This window comes from Balaenoptera physalus (assembly GCF_965194825.1).
Source record: "Balaenoptera physalus genome assembly, chromosome: 18".
NCBI classification, from domain to species: Eukaryota; Metazoa; Chordata; class Mammalia; order Artiodactyla; family Balaenopteridae; genus Balaenoptera; species Balaenoptera physalus.
The window spans coordinates 75,747,019-75,756,839 of NC_138899.1; the positions used below are offsets into that span (position 1 = coordinate 75,747,019).

At 44.6% G+C, this 9,821-nt stretch overlaps 1 protein-coding gene across 2 annotated transcripts in view; it reads right to left on the reverse strand.

The window, feature by feature from the left end:
• Window positions 1-1,286: 1,286 nt before the first annotated feature.
• Window positions 1,287-9,821, reverse strand: part of POMP (proteasome maturation protein) — a 57,157-nt gene continuing 48,622 nt past the window's right edge. The window contains exon 6 of one of the 2 annotated variants that reach the window (XM_082434562.1): window positions 1,287-1,606. In XM_082434562.1, coding sequence (XP_082290688.1) covers window positions 1,521-1,606 — 86 coding nt within the window. In that variant the 3' untranslated portion in view covers window positions 1,287-1,520. The remainder of the gene's footprint in view (window positions 1,607-9,821) is intronic. The other variant, XM_082434564.1, reaches the window with a different exon arrangement.

Sequence of the window (9,821 nt, forward strand, 5' to 3'; positions counted from 1 at the left end):
CCGGGAAGCCTCAGATTCCATTTTTCTAGGGCAATGGCCTCTGCATAAAGACTAATGGCAAGTCAGGAAAACAAAGCTCCATGAGAAAAAACCAATAGAAACAAGAAACGGCACAGTAGACCTACACAAACTTTGAAAAACTCATCAGATGTAAATTGTAAACCAACTATGCTGCAGTTTCAAGAAATAAGCAAAAGTCCAGAGGAAAGGCTACTCCACTGTTAAATAGCTCAGCAAATGAATGATTCATTAGGGATCTTAATTCTTCCCATCTCTCCACCTTGCCCACTGTCGTCAGCAGCTTGTTTATCCTCTACTAGCTCTCCTCATGGTCACAAGATGGCTGCAGCAGCTCCAGATTTCACAACCACACAACTTCCAGAGATAAGAAAAGGGAGGGTGTGTTTCCATGTAGCCTCTTTGAACAGTGAAGCAACCTTGCAGACTTCTCCGGACACTTCACGGGTCAGGATTACATCACACACCCATGGCTAAAGTAATTACAGGGGAGGGAAATGGTTGGATTAGATCAGTAATGATTCTATTTACAGGACAAGAGATGGTGAACCTACCTGAGGGCTTGTAGAGGAGGATAAATATCTGAACATAATTCAAGCCTTTACAGTAAGGTTAAAAAAATGTGTATGTGATGGGGCTGATTCACTTCGTTATAAAGCAGAAACTAACACAGCATTGTAGAGCAATTACACTCCAATAAAGATGTTAAAAAAAAGGGGGGGGAGGAGTTTTCCAAAGAAAACGAAAACACTAATTCAAAAAGATACACGCACCCCAATGTTCATAGCAGTATTATTTACAATTGCCAAAATATGGAAGCAACCTAAGTGTCCATCAACAGATAAATGGATAAAGCAGATGTGATGTATACGTACAATGAAATCATACTCAGCCACTAAAAAGGATGAAATTTTGCCATTTTCAACAACATGGATGGACTTGGAGGCTATTATGCTTAGTGAAATAAGTCAGACAGAGGAAGACAAATACTGTATGATATCACTTATATGTGGAATCTAAGAAATAAACTAGTGAATATAACAAAAAAGAAACAGACTCACAGATATAGAGATCAAACTAGTGGTTATTGGTGGAGAGAGGGAAGGGGGAGGGGCAAGTTAGGGTAGGGGATTAAGAGATACAAACTATTAGGTATAAAATAAATAAGCTATAAGCTACAAAGATAAATTGTACAACACAAGGAATATAGCCAATATATTTATTTGTTAGTTTATTTATTTTTGGCTGCGTTGGGTCTTCGTTGCTGCGCGCAGGCTTTCTCTAGTTGCGGTGAGCGGGGGCTACTCTTCGTTGCGGTGCGCGGGCTCCTCATTGCGGTGGCTTCTCTTGTTGCAGAGCACGGGCTCTAGGCGTGCAGGCTTCAGTAGTTGTGGCACGTGGGCTCAGCAGTTGTGGCTCGCGGGCTCTAAAGCGCAGGCTCAGTAGTTGCAGCGCATGGGCTTAGTTGCTCCGCGGCATGTGGGATCTTCCCGGACCAGGGATCAAACCCGTGTCCCCTGCATTGGCAGGCGGATTCTTAACCTCTGAGCCACCAGGGAAGTCCTTATAACTACAAATGGAATATAACCTTTAAAAATTTTTAAAAATAAAATTTCCAAGTTTGTGTAAAAAAAATTCTTTTTGATTCAAACTGTAAATATATTATGCATGAACTAACATTTGCATTTACCAAAGAAAAATATTAAGTCCAGCCCACATTCAGGAGAGGGGAATTGGGCTCCACCTGTTAAAGAGAGGAGTATGAAGGATTTGTGGACATATTTTTACCACACACAGCAATTCTTTAAAACAAACGCACATTTGGGGGGAGAAGTATTTTATCTCTGATGTTGTTTAGAACACTGGCCCAAGTTGTTAATAAAAAGCAACCATCTCTTAGTCATTTTTATCATGTCTTTACATCCTTCACAGGCAATGCACCCCTGCTATCTGCACGTAGGACAGAACCCCACTTCCCTGCCCTTGGTATCCCATGGAATAGAAGGAAGTCACCAATGTAGAAGATACAGGGAGTTCTAGGTTGAATTGTGTCCCCAAACCTTGTTTGGAAATAGCGTCATTGAAGGCGTAATTCGTTAAGATGAGGTCATACTGGAGTAGATGGCCCTTAATCCAACGTGACTTGTGTCCTTGTAAGAAGAGGAGAGAGAGACACAGACACACAGGGAGAGTGCGCTGGCTGACGGAGGCCGAGATGGCAGTGAGGCGGCTGTCCGTCAAAGGATGCCAAGGACGGCCGTGACCACCAGGAGCTAAGAGAAAGGCCCTCCGCAGAAGGAACCAACCCTGCCCACACCCTGATTGCAGACTTATGGCCTCTAGAACTGTGAGGAAATAAATTTCTGTTGTTCTCAGTCTCCCAGTTTGCAGCCCTCTGTCGCGGCAGCCCTGGGAAACCATAGGTCTTTGTCACCTTGGCTACTGAGCATGTGAACGGCACTCCTATTTGGGAAGCTGAAGAGAAGCTGTTCCCCTTTCCCATCCCCGGCAACTACACCACGGACGCCTCACCCAAGCATGGCGAGTTAGAGTTTCCCTCTGAGACTCTGAACCTTGAAGAGCGACTGAGCCATCGTCCTGAGATTCTCGCAGCGGCTGAGTCAATGCAGCAGCTCTGCGGCCAGTGGCCCGGGACCAGCACCCGCCCCCGGGACCAGTCCTGTGGCAACTTCTTCGCTTTGTCTTTCTTTTCTATGACTCCCCGGACTTCCTGTTGATTCTGTGAACTACCTAATGCCCTTCCAGAAAACCGCTCTCTTAAGTGAACCAGGGTCAATTTCTGTTACTTGTAACCAAGAATGCCGACTAATACACACTAGAAATTGGTTTTTCACTCAAATGCCTATTTAGTTTGGTTTTATTTACCCATTTCTTTCCTCCCATGAGCCTTCTGCATTCATTCATTCGTTTATTCACTCATCCGTCTAACATTCACTGGTTGTCTTTTATGCCAAAGTACTAGGTGCTTGGAATACATGGCCTATAAAGACATGGCCCCGACCCTTTAAAAACCCACAGCCTAGTCCAGGGCAGAAGGGGCAAGAAAACAGATGATTATGCTACAGGGTGTAATCGCTATGATTGAGAGAGAAGGCACCTAGCTTACATGTTAGGGAAGGGCGGAAGGCGTCCTGTGGCCACTGCTCCCTGAATTGTGTCTTAAGGGATAAACTGGATGGCAAGCAGGAAGGGGAAGAGGAGGGACGTTCCATTAAGAGGAGGGAACTTAGCACATCAGGACATTAAGTTACTAAACCAGAGTTTAGTGTGTCTGTACATAACATTCTGGGTGAGGAGTGGTAAAAGTCGAAGCTATAGAAGTAGGTAGAGGTCAGTGCTGTAGGTCTCACTTAGGAATCTGGACTTTATCCTAATAGCAACATGTAACCCCTGAAGTAGAGAGAAAGCAGCCAGTTTTATATTAGAGATCGATTTTTTTTTTAGCAGCAGGGCAAAGAATCTCCCACACTGCTCCTCTCCTTGGCTGTGTCCAATCTACTCTTGAGCCCACGAAAGACATTCTTCATTTCTGTTACGGTGGTTTTTTGGGTTTGTTTTTGTTTTGTTTTTTTGGCCGTACCACTCAGCTTGCGGGATCTTTGTTTTTGATTTCTAGCATTTATTTTTGATGCTTTCTTGAAGTTTCCATCTTACTGCTTACATTACCCATCTGTTCTTGCAAGTTGTCTGCTTTTTCCAAAAGAACTCTTAAAATATTAATCATAGCTATTTGAAATGGTCTGTCCAATAATGCCCAGATCTCTGCCCTATCTGCAGAGTCTGCTTCTGATGCTTTTCAGATTGTGTTTTTGCTTGCCTTTTAAAATACCTTGCAATTTTTTGTTGAAAGTCGGACATGACGTGTCACGTTATAGGAACTGAGCTAAATAGGCCGCTAGCCTGAGCTTTGGTATTAGTCTGGCTGGGGTTTTAGGCTGTGTTTAATCTTTTGTAGCTGCGGGTGCCAGAGGCTTCACAGTAAATAGAGTCGGCTCTTCAAGCTGTAATCCACTGTTCTTTGCTGGAGCTCTGTTGCTGGTGGCCAGGTGTGGGTGGAGGGGAAGCATTCTTATATAATCTTGTGATTAAATAGCAGTCTTTCAGTGGACCCATGTCCTTGGGCTGTGACCTGCACAAGCATTTATTAGCTTTGTTTCTCCTCCCTTAGGTGAGATAGGAAGGCTAGAGGGGGCTGGAGTCAGGGAAATGCCCGTCTCCAGGTGGGACAGGTCTTTTCCCTGACAGAGTAGGCCTTTGTTATGAGGATGCTCTAGGCATATTTCAAAAATCTTCCCCTCCCTCTGCCAGAGACATAAAGAAATCATTCTGGGCTCTTCAGCAAGAGAACCTACTGGGGGTCCTGTAGACAAAAAAAAAAAAAAAAAAAGCATGGAGCCCCCCTTAGGTGACAGATCCCAGGAGTTTCTTACTCTCAGGCTAGTCCACGCTCAGCCTCCAGCAATTTATCAAAATTGCCATTAAATGTTCCTGCCAGCATGTGTCTCTAGCGCCTTTGTCCAGCTAAGGAGACCTTGGCTGTGACTCTGGATCTGCCTGTCCCTCCAGATCACGGGATGTAGCTGCGCTCTGTGACCTCAGGCTCTGAAGGGCGCAAGCATTGATTTTCAGCTCCTTCAGCCCTTTTTGCTCTAAGGATGAGAGTGATGACTCCCAAGCTCTTTGCACGTTGGAGCTGAAAGCAGTCCCTCGACACGCTGCTGTTGACTGAATAAAGCAGAACAATCAGGCCTGAATGAGCACGTGTGGAGCGAATGCACCAGACGGAGAAGTCCAGGATGAAACCGGGGTCTGGCTGGGGTGAGAGCGGAACACAGTGGGAGAAGGAATACAGTGGGGAGCAGATATTTAGGGAAGGAAAACGAAAAGCTAACAAGCAAAAAAGCTCATTCATAAGGAGTTCTGCTTAGTTTTGTTCTGAATGCCTATAGATTACCTGTTCTGATTACCTGAAGGTATTTTTTTTCTTTCTTTTTTGAAACAACACAAATTTATTCACTTAAGCTCTAGAGGTCAGAAGTCTGGAATGGGTCTCACTGGGTTAAAACCAAGGTGCTAGCAGAGTTGCACTCCTGGAGCCTTTAGGGGAATAATCTGTCTCCTTGCCTTTTCCAGCTTCTAGATGCCACCTCCCTTCCTTTGTTCATGGATCCTTTATCTGCATTCAAAGCAAGAAGTGTACCATTGTCAAATATTTCTCTGGTTGTTACTCTCCTTCCTCCCTCTCTCACGTGTAAGGACCCTTGCGATTACATTGGGTCCATCTAGAAACTCCACATACCTGAAATGTCCCTGTGGCCATGCAAGGTAATTTATTCTCAGGTGCGAGTAGGACATGGGTCTCTTTAGCAGGGGCGCTATCCTGCCTATCACAGGAGGGAGGCACTTGTCAGGAAGCAATGATTGGATTGACCCTCTTATATACTCTAGGGAGTGCGGTGAGAGACAGAAGCCGAGAGAGGTGAAGTGATAACACTTTCTCCTCTTAGTTTTCTATCTTTTTTTTCCTATTCCCTCTTCCCCTTTCTCTTCTCAGTATCAAGGGTAATTCTCTTGCCCTACTTTTTCCCCTTAACCTGAAGGTTTTCTGCATAGTATTAGAAATCTATGATCAGAGTTACACGAGAAATAAAATAAACAATAATCCGTCTGGTCGGGACCGATGTGAATGCTGACAGCACAAGTTATATTTCCTTTCATTTAAAAATATCCAAAAAAAAAAAAAAAAAAAATACCCGCGGGCACGGCTCCCCATCAGTGTCATAGAGAAGGTGGCGGCCTGACTGTCCTGTTTTCATAACCTTGAAGAGTGCAGTGGCCTGGAGGACACGGCAGTAAAAACTGGGTAATGGTGGGAGCAGCTGCCGAGTGGAAAGATAAGAGAATACATGTTATCTTCCCAGGGCACGAGCGTACCACAGGGCTTCTCCTTTATAAAATCTCCTTCTTAAACTTCAAACTGCCTTCTTCAACCCCTTCTTAAAAACTCCGCTCATTTTCTGCCAGGAAAACGAAGGAGGAAAGATGGGCGGCAGCAGGGCCTGGATCCCAAGCAGGCTCCTTTCCGCATCTCTGTGCGCACAGGACTATAAAACGGCAGCTACGCTCCATGAAGAACAACACAGTTGCTCACTTTGGTTTCGGTTTTCTTATGGGTTAAGTTACGGGCCCCGACTACAGGGTTTCTATGCTCTATGAGTCTCTCTGTTTTGTGAGTCTGGTTTTAAATAGGTCGATCCAGGCTGCCCAAAAGTTCACCCTGGTTCTCCCTCCATTTCAGAACCGTTCTTTCTCCATTCTTAAGTAACTCTTCTAGATAAAGGACTCTTGATTCCCCTTCAGTCGTTGGCAGCCATCCTGCCTTATCTCAGGCCACCTGTCACAGTCCAAGAATGTCACTTTGCCATGTGGCTGCTGATTCAACTTCAAAGCTTGTAGAGGGCTTCCCTGGTGGCGCAGTGGTTGAGAGTCTGCCTGCCAATGCAGGGGGCACGGGTTCGAGCCCTGGTCCGGAAAGATCCCACATGCTGCGGAGCAACTGGGCCCGTGAGCTACAACTACTGAGCCTGCGCGTCTGGAGCCTGTGCTCCGCAACAAGAGAGGCCACGATAGAGGCCCGCGCACCACGATGAAGAGTGGCCCCTGCTTGCCGCAACTAGAGAAAGCCCACGCACAGAAACAAAGACCCAACACAGCCAAAATTAATTAATTAATTAATTAATTAATTTAAAAAAAAAAAAAAGCTTGTAGAACCACTTGGAAAAGAATCAACCTTTGGGGCTTCTTTCCTAAAGCTTTGTAACAGATATAATGATTTTACAAGAAATTGTTTTATCAATTCCGTTTCTCATTTCTTTTAAATAAACTTTTTTCTGATTATAAATTAATACGTGTTTATTGTTGAAAATGTGGAGAATACAGAAAATTATACTGTCTATGGTATTTAATAACACAAAAATTGTTAGTAATCGAACCACTCAGAGATAATGGTTATTAAAATTTGATACATTACTTTATGGCCTTTTTTCTACACATTCATATGTATACTTTTTTGTATTTTTAACAAAAAATATGTATTTTTAACAAAATTGGGATATACGATATACTCTTTATTTCCTTCTTTTTTTTTTTTTTTACTTCCTGTCATAGCATGGAAATTTTTCCATGTAACTAAATATTCTGTAAAAATATAGTTTAATGGCCTTTCTAAGGAGCTGGGGATGGAAGGCGGAGGACTAATCCTCTAAACGTGGCCTATATTATGGAGTCACTTGTGCCTGAATTTCATGTACTCTGCTGACTTTAAATCCTTCCCTACTCCCATAGCCCAGTAAAAAGGGGACTGACTCCTCTTAAGGAGGAAAGTGATCGCTCTGTGGGATCACAAAAGGAAACGCCAAATTGAAGCAGAGGTCAGGTTCTTCTCGGTAACTTCTCAAACACAGTAGTAGGTGTGTCTAATTAAGCAAGATTTAGCTTCCAATCCAAAGATTACTGAATACCCACAAAGTGTCAGACCCTGTTCTAGGAGCTTTCACATATATCCTGTGTCACCTGCTGTGGTGGAAAATGAAGCCACGTTTAAGTTACTACACAAATAAATCAAATTTGAGCTTCCCTCCTGACTGTGAGAAGTCCATTCATCATTCTCTGAGTTTTCCCCTCCTTGCAAATTAAGACCCCCTCAAGGTGCTTATTTCATCCAAGTGAGTGAGTCTGGTTTAATATTTCTGTTGTGCAGAAAAGAAATTGAGAAGTCTGGTGTGACTGCTTAAGCTTCCAACTTCTGCTCTGGGGAGGCTGACACAGAAACCAGGAAGTCCGGCTCTCGGGTGTAAGGGTTCAAAGTCTACCCACCGAGCCAGTGCGGCACAGACTGCGGGGAGGGAGGGGAACCAGGCTAGCAACGGTTACCCCACACTGTTGGAGACTGGGTTCCCAGTACAACTTCAGAGACAGATATTTTTATTTACAGAAACTCAGTAATTTCTCTTAAGGAACCCCAAGCTCCAAGGCGGCAGATGAGAACACGGCGCAACGTCATTACCCTGTTCCTGACTGGCCTTCCCCTGAGACAGCAAAGGCTAGGGTGCTGGGCCTGCCGTACCAGCCCCGCTCTTTTACTGCACCGCCAGCAGCACCAGCACCGGCAGCATGGTGGATACCTTCTTGAGGGCCATTATTGCACGTTTCTCACCACTCGGCTTACTTAGGACTGTCCCAACACATCACAACTGTTAGAATAACTTGAAACCCCAAAGGGGAAGAGTCAGGATTTCTGATTCACTGGGGAAATCCTTGGGCTCTTTGCAGATTTGCCCACCTCCTCCCCAGCAACCTTCAGATTCCATTCACCAGTGGGCTGATGGTGAGACAAAGCCCCAACCTTGGCCAAGCCGAAAAATTGCTGCTCAGCACAAATGCTCTGGTTCCAGGGGCCCACTTGCCTTATAGCCACACACCTAAAAGAGGTATAAATCATACCAGTTATATTTATGACATAAAAGCTACAGCATTTGGTGATCAAAAAGCCAGGTACAGGACTTCCCTGGCGGCGCAGTGGTTAAGAATCCTCCTGCCCATAGAGGGGACACGGGTTCGAGCCCTGGTCCGGGAAGATCCCACATGCCGTGGAGCAACTAAGCCCGTGCACCACAACTACTGAGCCTGTGCTCTAGAGCCCGCGAGCCACAACTACTGAGCCCGTGTGCCACAACTCTTGAAGCCCACACACCTAGAGCCCATGCTCTGCAACAAGAGAAGCTACCACCAGGAGAAGCCCGCACACCGCAACGAAGAGTAGTCCCTGCTCTCCGCAACTAGAGAAAGCCCGCATGCAGCAACGAAGACCCAACGCAGCCAAAAAAAAAAAAAAAAAAAGCCAGTTATGATTCCCAGGTCTCTGACTTTGCTGACTGGACAGGTGAGATCATTAGTTGAAACAGGGATTTCAGGAGGGAATTGGATTTATAAGGAAGATGGTATATGTTTTGGACATTTTAAAGTGTGCAGTGGTTTTTTAAAACACTCGGGTGGAAGCTCTGGGTGTCAAGTTCAAGAGAACTGGGTGAGCTTGAGATTTGGGAGTGATGGGTATATTGGTGGTTGACCACTAATGTGGGTGTGATTGACAGGGCAGAAGAGGAGCTGGGATGGAACCTGAGAAACAGTACCATTGGAGAAGCAAGCCCACCGAAGAAACTAAGGAGCTCTCAGGGTAACAGAAAGATCGAGTTGTGTCATGGAACCCAAAGGGAGATAATATTTCAAGAAGGAGGAATTTGTTCAATGGCATCCAAGGCAACAGAGGTCAAGAAAGACAAGCGTTGAAGTTAGGTTATGAATTTCTCAGATAGATAAGACCTATCCAGGTCTGTTTTGGCATATTATTGACCAAGGTCATATGATCAGATTATATTCTCTTTCAACAACTGGTGCTTGGAGTTGTATGATTAAACACTTATGAGCACAGTATTGACAATCACCTACTAAGCAGTCATTGCTTAGTGTAACTAAGATCTTTTCACCACATCTTACTTCGCTGATTTTATCAGAAGCTTAAAAGCCACTTTCTTCTTGAAACTAACAAAATCTAGTAGCTACTATATTGTTTTGGCTTTGCCACTTGAATATGGCATCGCCTGGTACAGCACAGGTTCTTTGGAGATCAGTATGTCTATTCATGCGTCAGGTGGTAACTCAATTCTCCCACACTTTTTACTGGAATACTATGAAAACATTTTGAACATGATATGACATCCTTT